The sequence below is a fragment of the Amphiprion ocellaris genome, chromosome 11 (assembly GCF_022539595.1).
Source record: "Amphiprion ocellaris isolate individual 3 ecotype Okinawa chromosome 11, ASM2253959v1, whole genome shotgun sequence".
Lineage (NCBI taxonomy): Eukaryota > Metazoa > Chordata > Actinopteri > Pomacentridae > Amphiprion > Amphiprion ocellaris.
Genome location: NC_072776.1, coordinates 29,698,541 through 29,725,078, shown reverse-complemented (window position 1 = coordinate 29,725,078; position 26,538 = coordinate 29,698,541). Strand labels below are relative to the sequence as shown.

The window sequence follows — 26,538 nt, the reverse complement described above, 5'->3', positions numbered from 1 at the left end:
ATAAAGCTCAGAGAGAACGTCCCCGCCACCTCACAGCTTCTTCACCTGCAAAACAGAGCAGAGCAGCTGCAGGACTGAACCCAGACATGAGGCTCTGTTTCTGGGCTGGAGCTCGCTGCCTCCTGCCCGTCCTGGTTCTTCTGATGGTTCTGCATGTCACAGCAGCTCAGGGCAAAGAGAGACACTATTACATCGCTGCTGTAGAGATAGACTGGAACTACAATGGACATCAGTCAAACTGGTAGGATAAAAACTGGAATATTACACAGCAAGAGCAGTCCTGTAACATTCCTTCTTTCATTTTTGGATTTATTTTAGATGTCTTGACTGCATTCTGTTACTTAGGTTGTTTGTACAGTGCACAAAAAAATCTAGTAAAAAAGAAAAGGAGATGAAAATCTGGTGGCAACTGAACGATGGGATGCTTTAAAAACTGTTAAAAGTAGTGAAAATGACTTCAAATATTGTTTTTTAGTAGAAAAAATGCAATAAAACCGTGTATCACATTGTGAAAGAACGAACTGACATTTGTAACAATACAGATTTTTGATGTGGACATTATTTGCAATTATTTTTTTTCATAAGCAACATTTAAATTTGTATTTTTTTATTTTTAATTTAAAAATTAATATTATTTTTTTAATTTTATACTATATTATCTGCAATTAAACAAAATGATTCAAAAATGATGATTTTTTCTGCCCTTAAATAAAATAAATTTACTTCCAAATGATGCAAGTATCTGTAAAATAATGATAGTTTGTGTGAATTTAAATGCAATTTTAAATGAGTGTAATTTTAGATAGATAGATAGATAGATAGAGGTTTTTGATGTGGACATTATTTACAGTTTTATTTTGATAGTCAACATATAAATTAATGTTTTTCTTTCTGTGAGTTTATAAGATATTCGTAATTAAACCAAAACATTTAAAAACGATGAATTTTTCAATCAGTACATAAGATGAGTTTACTTTGAAATGATGCAAATAACTATTTTGGTGGTAATTTAAAGTTAAAAAGTAAAGGAAAAGAATAAATTTTTTTTAAGTAAAAAAATTTAAAAAAAATCTAATTTTACAGGAATTCTACAGTCACACGTTGGAACAGAACATTTTTTAAATTATTTTTTAAGACTGATTTTTGATGTGGATATTGTGTACAGTTTTGGTGTGGCTGTTTTTTGTTTGTTTACTTGCTTTTGACAGTGAACATGTAGATTAAGTCTTTTTTGGTGATTTTACTAGATATTATCTGCAAAACAAAAAAATGTCAATAACAGCAAAAAAATCTTTTTCTTTGAAATATGTCAAATATCTGTAAACCAATAATCTTTTTGCTGGTATATACACTGTTAAAAAAAGTTAAAACTTTTAAAAAGACAAATTAACAAATGTAAAAATAGGTATGTTAAATAGAAATTAAAACAGTTTTTCTGTGATTTTTTTTTGTTGTCTGTAATTTAACAAAGCAGGGAAAATCTGTCAGATTACAGTTAAAAACAGATCAAAAAAAGTTTCATTTCTCTGTGTTTCCTGGTAGAACAGTCCAGTTTGTCCTTGTTTAAACAGGCTGTCCCTCATCTCTGATATCAGTTTGACACATTTAGCTGCAACAAACAGAACAGACAGTGAAAGTTTGGCTTTCATGTCATAAAGTCTCTGCTGTGTGGACAATATGTAGGGAGTTTCCTTGTTTTTCATGATTAACATTTTGTGTTTTTCCACTTTTACTCAGGTTTAGTCCCACCTATAAGAAAGTGGTCTTTCGGGAGTATGACAAAGACTTCAGGCAGGCTAAGACTCATCCATCCTGGTTGGGTAAACGCTGCATGAACACTTCATCTGTCTGGCTCTGATTACAAAGAAACACTGTTATTGTCTACACATTCACTTCCCACACAGACAGCAACTTAAATTTATCTATTAAATGACTTAACATGCACAGAACTTTTATGTGTCACCAGGTTCGCTAGAAAGAATGATTTAATGTGGCAGTAATTACAGCACAATTGCTGAGACATTAATATTTATTCACACTAAATGTTGATTTTGGAGCCAGAGACTGGAGCAAAACACCACATGTTCTGTGAAGCAACACCTCACTGAGGCAGAAAAGAAAATAATCTGCAGGAAAAAGGTGCATTTTTACATTTGGAGGAGTTTATTTTTCCTTTAATGTGCCACCAGTTGTTACGGAGCACAGCTGCTGAGCAGTATAGGAGCAGCTGTCATTTCTGAGAACTTTACAGAAAGAAATTTCTTCCTTCTATGCCAAAAAAATGTAACACACTGGCAGGTTCTTCTCTCCAGTGCGTAATTGTGCATAAACAACACTTACGTACTGATTCCAGTCTCAATTTATGTCATTGTTGTTGCATAAGAGGACATTACCAAACATATTCCAGTGGTTAAACTACATCTGTGATGATTCAGTCTGAGTCTATCTGTGTGGATTCCAGATAAACAAACTTGATCTCATCTTTCTCTGCAGGTCTTCTGGGACCCACGCTGAGGGCCGAGGAGAACGAGACGATTGTCGTCACTTTCAGAAACATGGCGACCGGAGCGTACAGCATCCACCCACACGGCGTGGCTTACGGGAAGCAGTCTGAGGGTGAGAGTCCCCAGCTGTGGATTCATTCATCTGACAGATGTGGTCGACCTAAAGACACACCACACTGTGAAAAATAAAAAACATAAAACAAAACAAACAAAAAACAAAAAGGGGGAAAAACCAGTAAACGATGGTCAAATAATTGGCAGTCAAAACAAAATCTAAGAAAAATAAAATAAATTCAAATAAAATCAAATTAAGCAAAATAAAATAAAATTAAGTTAAATTAAATATTATGTTTTATTCATCTATGTGGCACAGATGAGATGCAACACAAAGTGCTTTATAGATAAATTGAGATAAAAATGCAATAAAACAATCCAAACAACCCTCCAGTTACAGAGTCTGAATGTAAAATTCAGCTTAAATATCAAACTAAGATTTTTTTTATTCTAAGAAATACTACAAAAGACTTAGAATTAATAGCATCCACATAAATGTGTAATATGTGAGGAGCTACATATTTAATTTTAGATGGTTCTTGTCAGATTTATGCAAATGTGTATGTAAATTCAGCTAAATAATAAAAGTTTAAAGTTTCAGTAAAAAAAGAGAGTTAAAAATGAACGATTAAATAATTTGACCACATTGACATAAAACAAAACCCAGAAAATTTAAGAAATATATATATATATATATATATATATATATATAAATAAAATAAATATAAAGACATTTACATTATATGCTTAATAAATTGTTTTATTTTCCTAAATTATTAGATCAATACAACACAGCTAAAGTTTCCCCTTCACCACTTTTCACTGATATAAAGAGCTACACATTCATTAAACACAAATATTGTCATTTTTATGTAAATTTATTTGAACTTAAAAAAGCACAGTATAAATAGTAAAGTAAATTTTCTGTGAACAAAGAAGAAGAAAGAAATGGAATTTGGCATTATTGGCATGATAGTTAATTAACTGATGGGATGCTAATTTCAGATAATATTTGTGATTTTACAGACTTTTGCAAGCAGTTTTTAAAGAATAGAAAACTACATTTATTTTCTATTAAATCTGAATTTTTTTTTTTTTTTTTTTTTTTTATTTTAACAACGTATTCGGTCCGTTCGGGTCAGTGTTTGAGCTCATGATGTTACTCATTGTAATATTTACACAAGATTAGCCAAGACAACAAACAATGTTGTTTGTCTTCTTCTAAAACATTAACCAGGACAGACAGACAGTTCTGAAGTCCAACGGGAAGCTCTAAGCTTCAGGAAATCTCTGTCTGAGTGCTGCACGTAAAGAAATGGAGACACTGTGGATTCAGGAAATTGGGATTAAGGGTTCCACCCAATGCAAAAGTCAGAGATCAGAGGAAACACTAAATTAAGGAACTGTGTGCGGGAAACATTTCATTATGTCTTTGTTAGTCTTGGAGCTGCTCATATTTTGTTATATAAGATTCATGAGGGAATCTAATTAATTTGACCAGCATGACATATTCTTTTAATACTCTGCCCTCAGGTTTGAAAGGCATGTTGTGTTTTTAAAGATGACGCCATTTATTGAAGCCAGAAAACTGAAAAGAAACAGAACGAATTGATGGATTTTCAAGTGTCCAATGGTTCGTGAATGAGTCACATATGAGTGCAGTTCAATCAGGAAAAAATAACTAGAAATAGGTCTAAATTGTCAGAAATATTTAATTAAAAAATTGCCAAAAAATAAAGCTTTTGTACCAGATTCTAAATTCCTTGGTGCAACCAAAAGGATAAGTCTCAGAAAAGAGACAATAAGAGACACAGAGGAAACAAAAAACCCCTCATTGGATCAAAAATAAATGCAGCATGGCTCAAAAGCAGCATACAGAGGAGCAAGTTATTAGAAGATACATTCAGCATGGTGAAACAGCATGTTGATGTGCAGAGTTGTGCTAAAAATTATTTTAATTTATATAATTCTTTCAAATAACAGCAAATATCAGTGCACATTTTTGCTGATATTAGTAAAAACGTAAAAAAAAAAGAGTCAAACTTTGAAAGAGCGAATGAAAGAGTGAAATTATTTGTAAAATTCGAAAATAAAACATACTGTATCAATAAAAAAAAATGCAGTATGGATGAAAAATAGCATACAGAGGAGCAAGTTATTGGAAGATACATTCAGCATGGTGAAATATATTGTGCTAAGTTGCAAAGTAGTGAGAAAAATGGTGAGTTTTTAGATGTAAATACTTAAACAGTAACATGTGGAGGTCTCATTTTTACCAATATGGGTAAAACCTGTGGACACATGAGGTGTTGGACATGGTGATTCCAGGTTTTTCAAGTTTTGTACACCAAATATTTAAAGGCATCCATCTTTTTTAATTGTTTCATGGCATTAGACCTGTATCATAGTTCCCCGTCTCACCCAGACTGGTCAAGGCAGATGAAGTGCTGTGAGATGACAAACATCAGGAATCTGCACTATAGAAATAAAACTGAATTGAATTTAATCATACGAGACGTTTCTGAGTGGTTGTGCTGTTTCCATAGAGGTGCAGTACTTATTGACTATATTGTTTTGAAAAATGAGCCTACAGTGAGTAAAAATGTGACAGAAAATGGTACTAATGATTCTGTATGTATTTGTAACGCAGAGAATTTTGTTAGAATGAACGTTTTTGTATTCACAGGTGCCAACTACTTCGACAACACATCGCAGAAAGAGAAAGAGGACGACATGGTTCGACCAAACGGCGAACACGTTTATTACTGGGAGGTGACTGGAGCTGTTTCTCCACAGCAGCACGACCCCGCCTGCCTCACCTACACCTACATCTCCCACCAGAAAGTGGTCGAGGACTACAACTCCGGCCTCATCGGCACTCTGCTCGTCTGCAAGCCTGGTGAGCGGGAAAATGCGCTTTATTTAACTACTTACTGCTGTTTTTAAATCCCCGGGTCGTTTCATTCTGAATAATGCGACTCTGCAGGCAGCCTGGACGACTCGGGGAAGCAGGTCGGCTTCCACCAGGAGTACGTCTTCCTGTTTGGGGTTTTCGATGAGAAGCAGAGCAAGTACAAACCGAATGGATACGATCCAGGCAACCATGTAAAATACACCATCAACGGATACACAGCAGGGTCGCTGCCTGGTCAGTCTGTTCACGTTTTATCTGACATGCCCGGACTATGAAAAACACAGATCACATTTTAATTTTATACATAGTAGTTTGTTAGCTTAACACAAAGACTGGAAACAAAGGGAAAATTTAGCCTGGTACAAGAGACTTTTTTTGGCTTGTCTGCAAAGTACTTTGTAAACTTTCTTTTGTAACAGGTGCTACATAAATAAAGTTATTATTATAACATTATAATTAGTAGTAGTAGTAGAAAGTTCATATCAGAACAGGCTTGGTTCTGGTTAGTATTTTTAAAAAGCCTCTACATCATTGCTTACACTGCAAATAACAGTGACGACAACATCGGTGCTTCCTGCTTCCATGAGTGGACATGAGATGACGTGACAAAAAAACCTGCAGACAGGAGTTTGTTAGCTTAGCTTAGCACAAAGACTGGAAAAGAAGGGAAAAATTAGCCTGATACAGGAGACTTTTATTTGGCCTGTCTGCAAAGCACTTTTTTGTAAACTCTCTTTTGATTATGTCTTTTTTTAAACTGTACATCAACTTCATTTATATATCACATTCATAAAACAAAGCTGACAAAGTGCTTTACAGACAGGTAAAAAAAAAATAATAATAAAGGAAGATACTCAGGAAGATCATTAAACAACAGAATTATAATTCTGTAAATATTATTATTATAATAACACAAATAAAGGTAACAGAAAATAAATAAAATAATATTAAAATAAGTAAAAGTGTAAAATAGAATAAAATGAACTATAAAATAATACAATTAATAAACACTTTAATAATATGCAGTTAAAAAGCAATTAGATGATAAAAATAGACAATAATAATAATAACAGAGAGAACAAGCAGAATAAAGGAACAGATGGTAAAACCATAAAGGCAATGATAATAATAATAGTAATTATTATTATTCAACTAATATTAATTTAAAAATGCATATGTAAATTAATAAAATGTAAAATAGAATAAAATGAACAATAAAATAAAGTTAAATCAGTTAGACAGAAAAAATAGACAATACAAATAATAATAATGGTAATAATTATTATAATAATACTAATAATAAATAAAATAACATGCAAATACATAAAGGGTAAAATAGAATAAAATTAATAATACAATAAATACAGCTAATAAAATCAATAAGATGATAAAAAATAGACAATAATAATAATCAGAAGAAGAAGAAGAAGAAATAAATATGTATACACTTAAAATTCGAAATAGAATAAGATAAATAATGAATAAATTGAACAATTCAATTAGACAGTTAAAACAGATAATAAAAATAATGATAATGATAATAATATAATAATAAATAAAAACTAATATTGAAATAAGTAAAGGGTAAAATAATAATAATAAAATTAAGAATAAAATAATTATAGTTAATAAATCAATTAGACGATAAAAATGGACAAGAATAATAATGGCAGGATAAAAGAAAATAGATGGGAAAACCATAAAAACAGGGCTAATAATAATAATAATAAGGAGAAATAAATATGTAAATAAATAAAATGCAAAAGAGAATAAAATGAACATTGCAATAAATAAAGGTAACATCCACTAGACAGTAAAAATAGACAAAAATAATAGGAATGTTAAAAATAAAAAAATTATGTGTGCTCACTTGTAAATTCCATGACATTTTGAATAAACTAAAGAAAGTCAGTTAAGCCAATCAAACCGTCCTGTTTCCCTCCAGATGTGAACATCTGTGCCCACTCCTCCGTCAGCCTCCACTTGGTCGGTATGAGCTCGGAGCCGGAGGTGTTCTCGGTCCACCTGAACGGCCAGGTGCTGCAGCAGACGGGCCACAAAGTGTCGTCTGTGGGTCTGATCAGCGGCTCGTCGGCCACCGCCTCCATGGTGGCTCTGCACGCCGGCCGCTGGCTGCTGTCCTCACACGTCACCAAACACATGGAGGGTAAACCTGCACTCTGACATGAACACAGTCCACACCTGGAGCTGAACTGACAGGAAAAAATAACAATATATTCTCATGGCTGCAGCTGGCATGCACGCCTTCGTGGACGTAAAGAAGTGTGACGCCTTTAAAGAGCCCCTGAGAAGGATGACCATCGCACAAAGACGCGAAAGCATGGAGTGGAAATACTACATAGCTGCTGAGGAGGTCGTCTGGGACTACACACCAAACATGCACGAACACATCGACGAGTAAGGAGCGTCTGCAGACACGCTTTTAATTAACTTTTCACAGCACCTTTAACCCTAGGCATCTAAAAGTGGGGGCTTTTCTGATTCTATTTTACACTGGAATACATTTTTAAAAGGTTGTATTTCTGTTTTACATGCATTTACTGCTTCTTTTATTCATGACATACTCGAAATTGTTCTACTGCAAAAACAATTTTTTTAAATCATCATTTTAAGCATTTTTCAGCATTAAATATCTATATCAAGACTTCTGCAGCAGTAAATCTCACCATTTCTAGCCATGATTCACTCCAAAATAGTAAAGTGTAGGGATAAAAAAATTTGCATTTTCCTTGCCAGACTATAAGACTATAAGACATACATAAACACACTGATGAGTAAGATGCATTTTAAATGAACTTTTCTATATTTTATATATATTATATTTTATCCTGGAATACATTTTTTAAAATGGCTCTATTCCTGTTTTGCATACATTTACTGCTTCTTTTATTTATACCAGATACTCTAACATGTTCTAATGTTAAAAAAAATATGTTTTTTAATCAGAATTTTACTTAATATGAGCTGTTTTCATCGTCACTTCAGCATTAAATATCTACGTCAAGACTTCTGCAGCAGTAAATCTTTCCACTGAGCCATGATTCAATGCAAAATACGGATAAAAAAAAAGTGGAAAATCACAATAATTAAAAAAAAAATTGCATTATCCTCGCCACACCAATGGGCCAATTCCTGTAAAAGACTATAAAACATGCATGAACACATTAATGACTAAGGTGTATTTACAGACACATTTTAAATTAACTTTTCATGACACCTTTAAACCTAAGCATTTCTGGGCACTGTGTTTTACACTGGAATACATTTTAAATGGTTCTATTCTGTTTTACATACATTTACTGCTTCTTTTATTCATGACAGATACTCTAAGATGTTCTAATGTTGGAAAATATATATTTTTAATCAGAATTTTACTTAATATGAGCTGTTTTCATCATCACTTCAGCATTAAATATCTACGTCAAGACTTCTGCAGCAGTAAATCTTGCCACTTGTAGTCACGATTCACTCCAAAATAGCCAAGTGTAGGGATAAAAAAGTGGAAAATCACTATAAAAATGTAAAAAAATTACATTATCCTTGCCACACCAATGGGCCAGCTCCTATAAAAAAACTATAATAACTTGAAGGAAACTGAAAAACTCAAGGTAGGAGACATTTTTCTGAATCAGTATGTCACATTTTCTCCTATAAATTCACATTTTGGGTGATAAATGATCATGCAAACTAATTCCTGTGCAGCCTTCGTGTCTCCAAACTTATTCAAGCTGCTCCCGTGTTTACATTTATAATAAATTGATATAAATATCTGTGTTTTAAATGTCCCAAAATGAAATAAATCCTCCTTGTGTGCAGTGACTTCAAGCATATGTACCTGAAACAGTCAGCGACACGAATAGGCGGCAGGTACAAGAAGGCCGTTTACACTCAGTACACAAACGAGTCGTTCACTGAGAAGGTGGTGGACAAGCAGAGGAAGAAGGAGCTGGGAATCCTGGGACCGGTGATCCGAGCACAAATCAGAGATGTCATCAAGGTGAGACCAGATTTATTTCAAACAAATCCTGCTTCAAATGACACCGGAAGCCCCCCAAAAAGTCCACAGCTGCTCCAATGCCAAGAATTCCAATCAATCATTAACAATGACAGGGAAACTGACTCATAAATAGAGATCTAAGTTGCATTTTAGTGCAGTGAAGGTCAGAATAACAGCAACTGCAAACTCCTGGTTGTTTATTTATCATTCATCTTAGTTTCACTTCATATTTTCCCACTACCAGACTTCATTTATAGCGTGTTTTCCATGCAATTAAATGTAACATCAAGTTCTTTCAAGAAGAAAGGAATAAAAATGCAATCTAACAACTCAAAAACATCACGTTGTAAGTAAAATACTTAAAAACAAAGAGATTTAGGAACTTGAGGAAACACTATCATCCCTCCAGATGAGAAGAAATTAACTAAAAGTAAGATATATTAGATAAATAAAATGAAATTATGCATTATTAAAATATAGATAGACAGACAGACAGACAGACAGATAGACAGGTGAAAATCTGCTGTAAATGGAAACATAAACTATCATAATAAAGCTGAAATTCAACACTTTGACCTCATCATCGGTGGGATTTGAAATATAAAAAACAGAACTCAAACAAGACAGGAAGCTGGACTGTAGATTCTGTATAATGACTAAACATTAACTGTGTGTCCTTGTAAACCCTGTATTTCTCCTGCAGATTGTATTTAAGAACAAGGCCTCCAGGCCCTACAGCATCTACCCACATGGACTGACGGTGGAGAAGTCAGAGGAAGGAGTCAACTACCCAGAAGGAGGTACTGATGCAAACACATCGATTTAACTCTTTAAAAAGATGATAAATAAATGTTGGTAACACTTAGGATGGAAATCATACACAGTTAGAAGAAAATTGTACATAAATAAAAAATTTAAAAAAACAGAAAATCCGGCAGCTGAGGCTATAGGTAGTCTATTTTTCCTAACTAAAAAACAAACTCTAGCCTCAGTTTTACATGAGATAGTTCGATAGATAGATAGATAGATAGATAGATAGATAGATAGATAGATAGATAGATTTTAATGCTATTTTACATTAAACATGTAAATTCAATCTATTTCTGCAATTTTATTGATATTTTCATGTATTCAAAAATACTGGGAAAAAAAATTACCCTTGAATTAAGCAGTTTAATCAAAAAATATTTTTGGAATTTGGAAATGTTATTGTTATTTACAGACTCACATTTTTATTGTTATTTTATATTAGATGTGTAAATTCGGAATCTATTTTTGTAATTTTACTGAAAAAAAAATTCTAAACTTTCTTTGCAAAATTACAGATTTTATTATTTTATTTACAGTTTACAATTCTATGTAAAATTACAGAACCAGTGCTTCTTCTGTTAGTTGTCATTTGTATCTTTTTTAAAAAATAAATACATACATAGAGTATTAAATTTAAATTTAAAAAATGGAAATATTTGTGAAATAAAATGGAAATTGTTATTCACTGGTACAGATTTCTAATGTTATTTTACATTAGACAGAAATTTAGAGTCTACTGGTCTAATTAAATCTCAACTTTTGTGTATTTTAAAAATCCTGAAAAAAATCTCAAATAAAAAAGAAACATTCTTTGAAATTTCGTATTATTTCTACAGTTCTGCAGTTTCATTTAGCAGACGCTTTTATCCAAAGCGACGTACATCTGAGAGTAGATACAACACAAGCAAGGATCTAGTCTTCTTTTTCTATTGTCAATATGTGTGAAATTTTAATTGTTAGAGATTGTTAGAGCTACAGATTTTTTTCTAGTACATTTAAGTAATACTGAGCTATTGCATGACTCATGATGATCTTAATGCTGCTCAATATTAACATAAAAAACTCAGATATTCAACTGTTTGTGTTAATTATATAAACGTTTGCAACAAATGGCCAATTTGATTAAAACGAGAAAGAGCTTCTTCTTCTTCCTTCTCCTCTTCTTCTTCTTCACTGAGTCTAAAATAACATGTGTAACTAAAATCCAGCTAACTTGGTTGCATATTAAATTGTGAATCAGCTGATGAAGTAATGATAAATAAATGATCTACACCTGTTCTGCAGAGTGTTACTAAACTCTTTACATATCTGTTGGAGTAATTTGTGATGCTGTTGCCAGGAAACCACTCCCACGGCGTTCAGCCAGGTGAGACACACACCTACGTCTGGAAAGTGGTGGAGGAGGACGAACCTCTGCATGGAGACCCTCGCTGTCTGACCCGAATGTACCACAGTGCAGTGAACACACCACGAGACATCGCCTCAGGTCTGATCGGACCGATTCTCATCTGCAAGAGTCAGTCGCTCAACCTCAGGAACGTGCAGGTAAAAAAGCTACAAACACAAAAATGTGATGTGGTTTCTGCAAAAACTGTGGATTTCTATACATTTCACACAGATATTTATAGTCATTAAAGGGATTAACCTTTTGTGCAGACATTAAGTTGACATGTCTAGCAAGGATTTTCATGAAACGTGCTATTATTTTCATTTTTCCTACACTTTGGTTATAATATAACCTGCAGTTGCTCTATATATGCTAACAAGATAAACTTAACATAAGAGAAATGATCAATAATATAACTGCTTAACATCACCTGGTTAGAGCTTTAAAGACATATGAGACAAAAAATCTTGTTTTAATGCTTTAAAGACAGATTTTTAATATGAATAATGCACAAATAATGACTTGCGTATAACTCCTGGACACATTCTGGGAGATTGATAAGTTAACATTTAGATTTTTGGCCCTAATGTAAAGAAAGATGTCATATATTTGATAACGGACCTGTAAAGTTTTTGTAATCTTATGCGAGAGGAGAAAAACTAACGACCCAAGCCCACCTTCTCGATAATTGATTCAAGTCAAAAAATGGTGAAAATGTTGTTCAACTTGGCTGCAGACTCATCGTCTTGAAGTATAAGTCTGACTTTATAACATGAATATTGCAAAAGGAAGGTTTTTTTTTTTTTTTTTTTTTAATAAATACTTGAGACATTCTGAGGGATTAAGTTGCTGAGAGCGCTGAAAAACTTTCCAGATTCATCAATATTAGTGTTTTTGTCCATTCTGTGAAGAAAGATGTTGTATATTTGATGACATACCTGTAAAATGAGAGCAACTATCTACATTGATTCTGTATTCCACTTTTAATTCCTCTCACATCTGATAGATAATTGATTGTAGCCTCAAAATTTAAAGATTTGAAATTAAAAAATAAACTATAAGATAAAAAATCTTAATACTGTCGCTGGTTAGCACAGTCTTCTAGAGCTCATAACTACCTGCTAAGGTATATAATCTTGTTATAGTGCTTTTAGAAAGATTTTTTAAACATAAATAATGCACCAAGAGTGAACCAATTACAACTACTGGACATGTTCTGGAAGATAAAGTTGGTGTGAGCGCCCAAAAAACTATTAGTTAGCATTTACAGTATGTTTCTCCTGTAAAGGAAACATCACATACTTGATGACTGACCTGTAAGAATCCTACATGAGTGGAGCAAAACATTTAGCAAGCAATTCAATTGAGTCTGTATTACACTGTTAAAACTCGTCACGTGTTAACGTCACATTCGTAATCATTCAGAAATAAGCTAAAGGTAAAGAGGCTCAGTATGAATAATGGATAAAAATTAGTTCTTAATAAATACTGGAGACAATCTTGGAGATAACGTTGCTGTAGGCATTGAGGAAAACACTTTCCAAGATTAATTCTCGTCTGTGTTTTTATCTGTTGTGTTAAAAAAAAGAAGTCGTATTAATTTGATTCTGTTTGAATTTCAAAATTTCAAAGTTAACATTCAAAATTCTGCTGTTGACATAGAAAATGTGCTGCAAACGAATCCATATTTTTGCTTGTTTCTGCAGCTAAAAGCAGACAAGGAGCAACATGCCATGTTTGCTGTGTTCGATGAGAACAAGAGCTGGTACCTGGACGACAACATCCGTCAATATTCTGATCGATCCAGAGTCAACAAAGCGGATCCGGACTTCTATAAATCCAACGTCATGCACAGTAAGCTTATGACATGTGACATATTCATTGTTATTTTCATGCATCTACCTTTATAAATCGCTAACAGTCGGGTGAATTTCCTCACAGCGATCAACGGTTACATGTTTGAAAGCGGCCCACTGTTGGGTTTCTGTAACGGTGAAGTTGCAACGTGGCACATGTCCAGCATCGGAGCTCAGGACTACATCCAGACCGCCACCTTCTACGGTCATCCATTTGAGCTGAACGAGAGGACAGAGGACTTCCTCAGCCTCTACCCAATGACCGGAGAGACCATCACCATGAGCATGCTCAACGTCGGTCAGTCAGTGTGTCTATAAATCAAAAACAGGGACGGATTTAACCTGAGAAAGTATCCTGGCAGTAGAAAGTCAGGGCTTGACACTGCAGGAATAAACATTGTTTTCTCATGTTATTTTGAGGTTATGGAGATATTTTGCTTCTAATGTGTCTTAAGACTAAAGACATATTTAGGTGTTTATCTCACTGCACATTCTCTATTTGTGTCTCTAGATTTCATCTTTAAAGCCTGTTTACTCAAAATAGGGTTTTCCCACACTGACACAGAATTTCCACTTCAGCATCACCAAGCTTTCCACTTTCATTCTTATCTATATTCTGAATTTTTTTGCTTTTCACTGACATATTTGGTCATATATCATGTACAATCTGATTTAGCGCATGTTTCATTCAAAAAACATGGCAAAAAATGTTTGGTTTTTTTGCTGGCTGCTGACAATATTTTTTGGATTATTAAATTGTAAAAAAGATACATCCAAAATCCCCCCTGAAAAAAGAAAAAAAAAAGCCATAACGTTTAACAAAATTAAACAAAACCTGACGGTGGCTTTATCCAAATGATAAGATAAGATAAGATAAGATAAATCTTTATTCATTCTGAAGGTAATTCTTTTGCCAGATATTGCTCAGAAAAAACAAATGATATGATATACAAAATGCAGTGCTGGTATCTACACTGAGGTAATAAGTTCTGGAAATGAATACCAGTTGTTCCATTTTTATGTGTATGATACCCAATTTGTATAAAAAAACATAAAGCTTTCAATACAAAAAGTCATTGTCTTACTCTAAGTAATCAACTGGATAAATTTTATGAGGATACCTATCACTAAGAAGGTCTATTCACCCGTAGTGTTTCCCCTTAAGTGCAAATTCATAGACACAATGAATTAACTAGTTGTTAATGATACAACTGTAGTCTTCACATGTTAAGTGGCATTTTTTGTCTCTTGAATCAGGCGTTTGGCTCCTCGCTTCTCTGAATTCCCACGAGAGGACCAAAGGAATGCGCCTGAAGTTTCAGGACGTCGAGTGCTACCGCGACTACCAGTACGAGTACGACTACGAAGAGACAAAAAAAAACATGGAGTTTACTGTGTGGAACCCTCAGACCTTGGATGAAATCAAAAAGAAGGAAGAGGAAAAGGAAAAACCGGTGGAGAAAGAAACCCCCGCTGTGATTGACTATTACACTTATGGGTTTGCAGAAGAATTAGGTCTCAGGTCTTTGAAAAACAAATCGTTAGACTCGGACATGGAGCAGCTGGACCTCTCTTACTTCGATTATGACTTTTCTGATGGAGATATGGATATGACTTCGAAGGATAAAACTGTGAAATCTAAACCAAAGACAGATGCATTAAATGTAACATTATCTTCAAATTGGACCGATGTGGGAGGTCAGAACTTTACAAAAGTTAATGTGCTAAACCCAAGCATTACTGAGAACACAACACATGTACAGAACATTAGTGCGCCATCAGTTTTTGACAATTCTTCCACGTATGAAACAGAAAACACAACTGGGTTTAACAACCACAATATGTCGCTAAAGAATGAAAGCATAACTGCAAATGGCAGTGCTTCTGTAGTCAATAATGTCACAGTTTTGGGCACAGAAAACACAACAGTTCCCAACGCCACAGCATTATCCAGGGTTGGAAATGTATCTTCAGATGCTACCGATCTTACCACTGAATTGTCAGGAAATTTAGGTTCCATCATTGAAAGAGTGAATGTAATGCAGGCCGGTGACAACCTGACATTTGTGGAGGTGATTGTGATGGAGGATTCAGAGGAGAGAGTCACTTGCGGGGATGTTTGCTCGTATTCTGTGTCTTCGTCCGACATCGACAAGACCCCAGACAGCAATACATCTGCTGATCCTCAAAGTCCAGCAAGAGAAGACGAGAGTAACATGACAACAACGCTGTCAGCAGACGGAACAAACCATTCGTTGTCTTTGCCAACACCTGATTCTGCAAAAGTTAACATCAGCGGCACAGATGTACAAAACCTGACCATCGTTGGGTCGCTGGTGGAGAGCACAGACAACAACACCAGCAACGACTCTTCAATCACTGCAGTAAAGCCGGATTCCTCTGACGCTCTAACTGTTCCTGCCAATTCCAGCCTTGAAAATGCAACACATACTATCATGAAAAATCTCACAGTAGACGTATCCAGATCAGATCTGTCATGGAAGAAAAGTTCTGAGATCAGAGAGAACTTCACTTCTCTTCTGGATAAGTTGACTCCTACATCTTCTCTGGAAAGTTTCCCCAAAGAGACAACATTTTTAGGTAACCTTTCCATCTCCGGTGCGTCCAAGGAGCGCATTGCCTCAGAAAGCAGTGAAGAAGTGTTCATCTATCTTCAAGAAAACAGAACACAGGTTATCAAAAGCTCCTCTGTTAAACCACAAGGCCACAACTGGACTTATGAGGGAACTCACAGCATGGTGCCCATGGAGATTCCCGACCATATGAAGAAATACATTGAGATTCCTCAAACAGAGCCACCTCCGAAAAGAAAACTAAAGAAGGTGAACCGGCGACAGAGACCTCAGAGGGGCCAAGGTATGAAAACAAAGAGAAGGAAGGAATACCAGCCTCAGGCCAGGAGTGGTTTACCATTCTCTTTACCATTCTCCCCTCGTGGATTCAATCCTATAATGACTCCTCGGGGGTCTCGACCGATGGCACCACAACCAGTCTCAGACGAGGAGAAGCTGATCAACATGCCCGTCGTCATCGGCGTTCCACGGCCTGATTTCAGGGACTATGAGCTGTACATTCCTGGGGATGAACCGGATCATCTTGCGCCAGTTGAACACAATGTAAAAGCAGACGAATATGAGTATGTGATGTACAAAGACCCCTACAGTAGCCATGAAGATATCAAGAATTTCAACCTGGACGAGACCACCAAATACCACTTGAAACACTTGGGCCCGAACACCAAGATTTATTTCATCGCTGCAGAAGAGGTTGAATGGGACTATGCTGGCTACGGGCAGAGGTAAGAAAAGCTCTGATTCATTGAAAAAATTATGCAGTAAAAACTAATGATGTCCTAAGACTGATCCAATTACCAGGATTGGTGCTGATCACAGGAATTTTTCACTGATTGGTATGGGTATAAATCTATGCAAGATTTTTTGTTTACAGCTGTTGTCACACAGAAACATAGAAGAAGAAAAAAACAGTGAAAACAGCTGTCATTTGTTCTTCTGAGATGTAGGAAGGACTGTGCCAGTCTATTCTAGCTTAAATTAATTCTCATTTGCTGAGCTGTGGTAAGTTAGCCCCATAGAAGTCTTTATCTCGGTACTCCTTTACTAGCTAAACTCTCCAACACAAAAGCAACCACCTCCTTGGGTTGCTCTTGTATTAAACAGTAAGAGGCTCCACCTGGATTGGGGCAAAAAAGCACACTTGATTGGGACATTTCTGGTAAAAATGCTGTTCTAGTCTACTCTAGCTTAAAATAATCCTCGTTTCCTGAGCTGTGATAAGTTAGCTCCATAGAAGTCTTTATCACGGCGCTCCTTTACTAACTCTCTAACATGAAAGTGCTCACCTCTTTGGGTTGCTACAGTATTAAACAGTAAGAGGCTCAACCTGGAGGTGCAACCAGCAACTACAGCTAATCCACAGTACTTAAAGTGTGTATGAGCTAGTAAATATTAGATAACTTGCATCGGACTGGGAGAAAAAAAGAAAAAAAAGGATCAGAACAGTCCTGGTAAAATGCTGTTCCTGTCTATTCTGGCTATGGTCAGTAAGCCTCATAGAAGTCTTTATCACGGTGCTTCTTTTATCCACCTCCATGGATTGCTACAGTATTAAACTAGCTGCTACAGCTAATTTCCAATACTTAAAGTATGTATTATCTAGGAAAATGCTAATGGAAGATATTAATTATTAAATTATTCGGGTGAGGTTAAAGCAAAAACAAAACTTGATCAGCACATCCCTGATAAAACACATCCATAGACAACCATTGCGTAATTAAGTTCCTGTTTTTGGCACAGGAGGCAAGACAAGTTGCAGATAGCCCAAGAGACTAAGTTCACCAAGGTGGTTTTCCGAGGTTACATGGACAGCAGCTTCACCACGCCAGAGATCCGTGGAGAGCTAGATGAGCATCTGGGCATCCTGGGGCCTGTCATCAAGGCGGAGGTTGGACAAAGTATCTTGGTAAGACTGTCGGCATTTGCCAGTTTCTGTCTAAGGATGCTACATTGTTTAATTTTTTTTCTGAATATTTCACATTCTCCATACTTACATATTTAAAGTCACCTTCAGACTACTACCAAAAATCTGATGGCATCTGATAATGTCAGGCTTCATGTTTCAATGAGCACCCTGCTCACTTTACTGTAAAAGTCTTACTAGCAAAATTTCCGAATCACGTCAACACGGCACAGGTCTGAACTGCAAGCATTTGTATTAACAGATAGACGTGCCCAAGTAACAGTGGTTCAATTTTTGTGAACTGATTTGGGAAGGACTTTTTCCACATTTCGGCACCATTATTTGTCCAAAAACATCATTGAGAGCGACAGAGTGTCAAAATCTTTCTCATTCACTTCTTTTTTTTTTTTTGCCAATTTCACATCTTTTACAAACCGAAATGTCCATAAAAATAAACCAGATTTAGATTAAATCTTTAGTTTATTCGTGCATTATTATGCATTGCTTCACCTGAAGAACAGTCCAGTCTTGCATGTATGACACATATATGCAATGAAGCTGTGAGGAAACTTAGCCTACACAAACTCACTGAATTAGATTTTAGGTATAACTTTGCGATTTCTTGGACAATTTCCAAGCGTCTTTCTCCTCCCTTTCTTCGGTAAACAACAAGAAGTTACATGCAGCAACCTATGTGCTAAAAATTTCAAGTCTTGTTGAAGATTTGGATTGTGGAATGAGACAGGTCTGCTTTGTTTCTTCAGTTAATCAGGCATTTCAATAAGAGTGCTTGCTTCTCTACGTTCTTGGTCACTATTTTGCAGGGGCACCATTACTGCATCCTGGGCTTAGCGCCATCCAAGATGACTGTGATTGGTTTAAAGAAGTACAAACAAGGCAGACGTTTTTTTTTTTTTTGCTATGTGAAACTGATAACAAAGTGGAGTCAAGCCATTCCCCATCACTGATATAGCACTCTGGAGAATGCTCTGGCCATGCAAGAATAACATAAAAGTGATCAATGTCAAAATGATAGAATGTTGTCACTTTGAAGGACTGAGTTAGTCTGATTGTTGTTGAGGGAAGTTAATTAAGTAGACTGATGTTAAATATGAAGTTTGAGACAGCAGCTTGTTAGTTTATTTTAACATAAAGACTGAAAAAGGAGGGAATACCATGCTTTGTCCTTGACTAAGCTAACTGTCTTCTGGCTTTAGCTTTATATTTACCCTACGTTCAGTATTTTTCAAAATGTCTCCAAATGCGTTATTTTGTTTTCTAGGTGGTGTTCAGAAACAAAGCCAACCGTCCGTACTCTGTCCACCCTAATGGGGTTTCGTATACGAAGCAGACGGAGGGTTTGTCCTACGAGGACGGATCCAAGTACTGGTACAAATACGACAACGAGGTCCAGCCGAACACCACCTTCACATACTTATGGAAAGTCGACTCTATGGTTGGACCAAAACCGGGAGAATCTGACTGTCGAACCTGGGCGTACTATTCAGGCGTTAACCCTGTGAGTATTTTACTGTGAAACGAGAGATGTGAAGAACTAAATACGCATATAGCATTTAATGAAAACATATTTTCAAGTACAAATTACCTAGGGCTGAACAATTAATCAAAATATAGTGCAATATCAAAATCCCAGGAGCTGTAATTTTGTTTGATAAAGGTGAAATGTCACAAAATTCTATTATAATAGAAGCTACTGTGGTGGCACAGAGATGCTAATACCTATAAATCAGATTTTATTGACATAAGGGAACATACTTGTTTAATACAGACTGCAGCAAAAACACATTTTGGCACCAATTTTGATCAAACACCATCACTAAGAATGGAAAAAACCACAGGCCACCCTTCTCATTCACTTTTTTTGACAGTTTCACATATATTACACACTGAAATGTCCATAATAGTAAAACTCTGTAAGAGTTGAGAATAACTTGACTCACCAGTAGTTAACGTAATCCAGGTTTTGACTAACTGAAGCTGAATTTTAGTTTGTTGCTTCCAGCTGTTTAAGAGTCTTTCCTCTGAGTTGACAAAATGCCTGCAGCATCCAACAGCAGCATAGGATTGTCTCAAAAAAGAAAAAAACATTATGGAGAATGAGCAACTAAATGTACATGTAGCATGCTAGGAATTTATATTTTCAAGAACAAATGAAAGTATGATTGAACAATTAATCGAAAAATGGTGCAATATTAAAATACAGGAGCTCTAAAAAGGTGAAATGAAATGTCACAAAATAGCATTATAAAAAAAGCATAGGCTGACAAGTCAGACTTGCAGACATAAGGGCACATGATTTTGCTTAATTTAAAGCTTTAATTTTAATTTTAATTTAAGAATAATTCTTCAGTTGGACTGAGAATAATTTCCCATTATTGTATACTACATGATCTGTCTCTTAGGAAAGGGATATCCACTCTGGCTTGATTGGACCTTTGCTGGTGTGTCGGGAAGGAACCCTTGACCAGAAGTTAAAAGACTCGAGGGAGTTTGTGTTGCTTTTCATGACCTTTGACGAGTCGCAGAGCTGGTATTATGAGAAGAACCGCGAGCTGATGGAACGGAAGACCAGAAGGAGAGTTGTGAGCCCTTATCACGGAGAGAATCTCAAGCTCCACTGTAAGACTTCGACTAGCTTTATCCTGCCTGGTCTTTTTAGCACAATGCATTGAAATGTATTCTAGTAGACTCCAAAAATAACATCACAAACCTGTTAATGTGCAAAATGTAGGCTCTTTAATATTACATAAACCTCACATATATACTGCTCAAAACCTGACACTGCAGGTTGAGTCTCTTCTATGCATTGAAGTTTAATGAAAAATTACATAAGAAGTGGTGTTTCTTGTTGTTTCTGTAGCCATCAATGGGATTATCTACAGCCTAAAGGGCCTGAGGATGTACACCGACCAGCTCGTTCTCTGGCACCTCATCAATATGGGATCTCCCAAAGACTTCCAGAGTGTCTACTTCCACGGACAAACATTCCTGCACAAGAAGACCACCAGCTACAGACATGCTGTTTACCCACTGCTGCCTGGTCAGAATCTGTCTTCTACTGCTTTTATATTTTCAGTAGAAGTCACAATCAAACAGAGAAAAGCTCCAAAACTGGCTGTGTTTGAGGTAAACAATGAAGGGGTAATGATGTATTTTCCAATAATCATTTTAACAAACTGTCGTCGCAGGGAGTTTTGCCACTCTGGAGATGCATCCGTCCAAACCTGGTCTGTGGCAGCTGGAGACAGAAGTTGGTTTCAGCCAGCAGAAGGGCATGCAGACCCTCTTCCTGGTTCTAGATAATGGTGCGAACTATTTTAAATAAATCATTCATTGACAGTATGGTTCTCTGACTATACCTGCATGTTGTATTTTGATGTTTAAACATTGCTTCTGTGTCTCCTAGACTGCTACCGGCCGCTGGGTCTGCAGTCAGGCAGCGTGAAGAACAAGCAGATCACAGCGATCAACACTAGAGGTAGACAAACCGCCTTTGAAGCAGTACTGTATGGGGCTTTTCTGAAGCATTTCAGTGTCTCCTACACAATATTCCACAGGCAAATATTGGACTTTGTACTCCACAGCATTTATTTTAAAGCTATAATAAGTGATTTAGCAGGCTCAGATGATTATGATTCTAAAGTTATGCTGTATTATTGGAAATTAACCCTCTGAAATCCAAACAGTTTCTCTGTGTTTTTTTGCTCCTGTCACAGTTTTCCACACTCTGGACTCAATTTTCACTGTAATATAAAGTTCTGCACCCTTATGGAAAAAGAACAAGCATGACTAGAAGCAGAGAGATATAAAATATGTTCTGTGCTGAATGATACAGTTTTAATTCTTCTACTTTAATGCTAAACGAGCTGAAAAAAACTGATGTAAAACAGATCAATTTTCTAAATGAAACAGCCTGTCACACGTGACCATCATAAAGTTAAAATTTATCATTATTCTGTTTTTACAGCTTCTGGTTCTGATAACTGGTGTGATTTTGGTGATTAAAAAAAACATTCCTCTGATTTTGTGTTAAGAGCTACTCGGTAGTGCATAAATTAATGCAACTTTACAGTGATGCAGATGCAGCAGTTCCACCAAATTCATATTTTTATTTTTGCTTATGCTTTTTAAATTTTACTCATGTAGAATTTTGAGCAAGACTTTTACTCGTTACAGAGAATTTTTGCACTTTTGGATTGGTACTTTTACTTAAGGATCTAAATATGTCCTCCACCACTGTAATGATGTGTAAAATTAAAGCTCAATAATTAACAAATTTACCAGTATAATGATAATATTTCCATCTCTGAAGGATACTGGGAGCCACATCTTGCCAGACTGAACAATGCAGGTAAATACAACGCCTGGAGCACCGAGCAGAACAACAGCTGGATTCAGGTATGTGGTGCACACTGTAAAAAATAAGAAAAAAATCTCATAGAAAAACGGTGATAATAAGGCACCAGGGCACCAGGAAAAAAAATGCATTAAGGAACAAGGAACCTCTGGAATTTTGTAAAATACATAAAATAAAAAGTAATAATGCATAGAAAAATAACAGTAAATATCCTTTAAAAAAAGGGTAAATACTGTAATATATATATATATATATTTTTTTTTTTAATATTTTTTTTTTTTTTTTTTTATACAGTGAAATGCTGTAAAACAACAAAATATCATTTGTAAAAATACAGCAACTGGAGATTTAGACAGTTGAATATATATTACATATATATATATATAATTTTGTTTTTTAAAATTTTATTTCCCAGTCCTTATCATACATTTTATTTTACGGCAAACATGTAAAATTGCTATTTTTTTAATGATTTAAATATAGGAAAAACTATGGAATTAAACTATGGAGTCAAATCACAGTTTGGTAAATTACAAATTTTTGATTTGGAAGTTATTGACAGTTTTGCCTGCTTTTTACAGTTAACATGTGAATTATTGCTATTTTCCTGTCATTTTATGAGTTATTATCTGTAATTTAACAAAACAGGGAAAATCTCATAGAAATACGGTAACATTCTGGCAGCAAGGGTGCCAGAAAAATACATAAAAACTGTTGTGGAATTATTATTAGTATGTTTTTTTAACGTAAAGGAACAAATTAGAATTTGTAAGAACACAGTGCTGGAGGTTGAGACAGTTACAAACATTCTTTACTGTCTTTCAAACCTTAATATACATAAATTTTCTGTCAAATAATGGTAGATATGTGTAGAATAATGATATTTTTGCTGATTTAAATACATTGAAAATATTGTAATTTTATGGTTAAACAATGACCAACAATTTGTGAAAATACAGATGGAAGTGGACATTATTACAGCTTTGGTCTGCTTTTTATTTACAGATTACATGTAAATAAACATCTTTTTTTGGTCATTTTCTGAATGATTATCTGCAGAAAATTTGTAAAATAGCAATAAATGCTTATACATTGCAGTGACATTTTTTGTGTGTTTGTTTGCTTACAGTGTGATTATTATGTGTGCTTGACTGGGTGTAAATACGATCTGCTTACGTGTGCAGGTGGACTTCCAGCGGCCTGTTGTGATCAGCCAGGTGGCCACACAGGGAGCCAAGCAGATGTTTCAGTCCCAGTTTGTGAGAAAGTACTCCATCTCCTACAGCAACGACCGCAGGAAGTGGATCTTCTACAAAGGCGACAGCAGAGACTTCAGGAAGGTGAGTTTAAACGCCTCCTTCACTGATGCAGCTACTGTGTGGTGGCACTTCTTTACTCCCGTCTATCTCTTGAACCAGGTGTTTGAAGGTAACACTGAAGCCTATCAGACGACCACAAACACCTTCTTTCCTCCTGTGATTGGACGGTTCATTAGGCTCCACCCCATCACCTGGTACAACATGGCCACAGTCCGCATGGAGTTCTACGGCTGTGAGCTGGATGGTAAGATGTCACTATATCTACATATATTTATACATTACTATTCAAAAGTTTGAGGTCACCCAGACAATTTCATGTTTTCTAAGCATTTTCTAATCATCAATTAGCCTTTCAACACCATTAGCTAACACAATGTAGCATTAGAACACAGGAGTGATGGTTGCTGGAAATGTTCCTCTGTACCTCTATGGAGATATTCCATTAAAAATCAGCTGTTTCCAGCTAGAATAGTCATTTACCACATTAACAATGTCTAGACTGGATTTCTGATTAATTCAATGTTATCTTCATTGAAAAACTGCTTTTCTTTCAAAAATAAGGATACTTGTAAGTGACCCCAAGCTTTTGAACGGTAGTGTATAAAATGTCAAAATCTCCATTACTACACAAGACGTTGAATAAAACTTCATGTCCTTTTAAGGGGCAATTTATGCCTGCATTGTTTTTCAATTTCTCAGAATTTACAAAATCTGCTTTCACCCACTAGTTTATTTTTGGTATGTTTTGTTTATTCCTACAAAATTTGTGCCTGAAATTCTCAAGTTTCAATGTCAATTTTGAAATCTCTGTAGGGTAATTCCATCTCTGCCGTCTGCTTAACCATCTCTGATTCGCTTGAAAATTCTATATAATAAAATATGGAAATTTAAAATGGTACCTATGAAATTTTGGCTTGATATATCAAATACTTTTTAAGATAAACGCATGTTTTGTAATTGGTAAGATTGCATTTAAATCATGTGCGTACATGTGTAGCATGTACATGTGTTTCAGGTGGCCAGATTCTAGGTCATCCAGAAAAACCCACACAGGAACAGGGAGAACATTCAAACTCTGCACAGCAGGGTCAAGCAGCAACTTATAACTATGTAAAGACCTTGAGATGACGTGTTATGAACTGGCAATGGATACATACAATCGAATTGAACCCAAACTACTGCACCATCGTTCTGCCTGTTGTGGGCTCCATAAACGTATCAAATTTAATAACAATCTGACCTTAGGTGACTTCTTTAATGTATATTATGTATATTTCTTACGTCTCAGGCTGCTCAGTTCCTCTGGGGATGGAGAGTCAACTGATAGAAGACGGTCAAATCACAGCGAGCTCCACGGCCTCCAGCTGGTACTCTGGACCCTGGAAACCTTCTCTGGCACGACTCAACAAACAGGGAACCATTAACGCATGGAGGGCGAAGGTAGGAAACCCTAAATACTGACATGACGGGTCATAAACTAGCACATTTACAGTCATGAACAAAAGTTTACATCTACTTGTAAAGACCATGTTTCTCATGACAGTCTTGAGTTAGACTGACTCCTGTAACTCCCAAGCACTTGCATCTTCATCACAAGGAACAATCAAGCATTTTAGTTCTTTTATAGATTCATTATAGATCAGGCATAAAAACTTTTTCTCGCAATTGTACTTTGTTAGAAACATCAATTTACAACCACAGCCCTCAAAACTTTTCAATATGTGATTTAAAAACCATGCAGAATTAATCAATAACCTTATTATGTGTCTGCTCCACAGTATAATGACATGAGCCAGTGGCTGAAGGTGGAGCTGCCTCAGGTGAAGAAGATCACCGGCATCATAACTCAGGGAGCCAAGTCTCTGGGCTCGGAGATGTTCGTCACGTCCTACATCCTGCAGTACAGCGACAATGGCATCCACTGGACCGACTACACCGACGATGAAGACCAGCCTCACAGGGTGAGCTGCAGCAGAAAATCACACCGAAAGTGTGACGTCACGAAACCTCTTCTTCTTCTAAACCTCTTCTTTCTCTCGTCAAATGCAGATATTCATAGGAAACAAAAACAACAACGACCACGTCAAGAACTACATCTACCCTCCCATTTTCTCTCGCTTTGTGAAAATCGTCCCCAAAAGCTGGTCGGGCTCCATCACCATGAGGATTGAGCTGCTGGGCTGCGACTTCGAGTGATGGATTTGCATATTAAATGACAACAAGGGAAGTCAATCGTGCACATATAGGAAGATGTAGATTGCAGGAGATACGTTACAGTCGATATTTACAACACCTGCCGCTAAAAACAGGAACATTGACATAAATAAACCTGAAATGTATGCAGAACCCGGTGCCAAAAAAATCACTAGAATGCCAGAAAGGAAGTCATGCACATAAATATGTACAACAAACTTAAAGTCACATGTATGTCCAAGCATAAGCACATCCACAGTCACGTATACAGCCATGTGTATTACATATCTAAACATACTGAGGCACGTAAACACACATTTACTGTTGGAACATTTGTTAAATTCATCATCCAGCTCGAGGAACTCAACTGCTACATAACTTAGGATTTCTGCCACTGGGAAATTCCTTTTTGTTGCTGTTGCTAGATTTGTATGTTGCAATCAAGTGGGATGCAAAAAAAAAAAAACAGACTAATTTTAACCATTATTGTCGATAGTTTTGTGCGTTGTTGCATTTTTAAGTCCATCGGAAATAAACGTGAATGAATGTAAATATGTAAGTAGACACCATGTAATTTATTTTTTAATAAACACGATTTCCACTCTTTT

The 26,538-nt window shown here is 35.7% G+C and overlaps 1 protein-coding gene across 1 annotated transcript; it reads left to right on the top strand.

The window, feature by feature from the left end:
• Positions 1 to 26,538, top strand: f5 (coagulation factor V). Its single transcript, XM_023269786.3, has 25 exons — positions 1 to 241; positions 1,738 to 1,820; positions 2,494 to 2,616; positions 5,245 to 5,457; positions 5,545 to 5,706; positions 7,418 to 7,639; positions 7,725 to 7,890; positions 9,310 to 9,490; positions 10,194 to 10,290; positions 11,640 to 11,845; positions 13,394 to 13,541; positions 13,629 to 13,841; positions 14,801 to 16,862; positions 17,878 to 18,043; positions 19,323 to 19,559; positions 20,464 to 20,680; positions 20,922 to 21,101; positions 21,250 to 21,366; positions 21,468 to 21,539; positions 22,374 to 22,459; positions 23,603 to 23,758; positions 23,837 to 23,981; positions 25,026 to 25,177; positions 25,516 to 25,698; positions 25,787 to 26,538. The coding sequence occupies exons 1-25, from the start codon at positions 87 to 89 to the stop codon at positions 25,931 to 25,933; spliced, it is 5,889 nt and encodes a 1,962-aa protein (XP_023125554.2). The 5' UTR covers positions 1 to 86; the 3' UTR covers positions 25,934 to 26,538.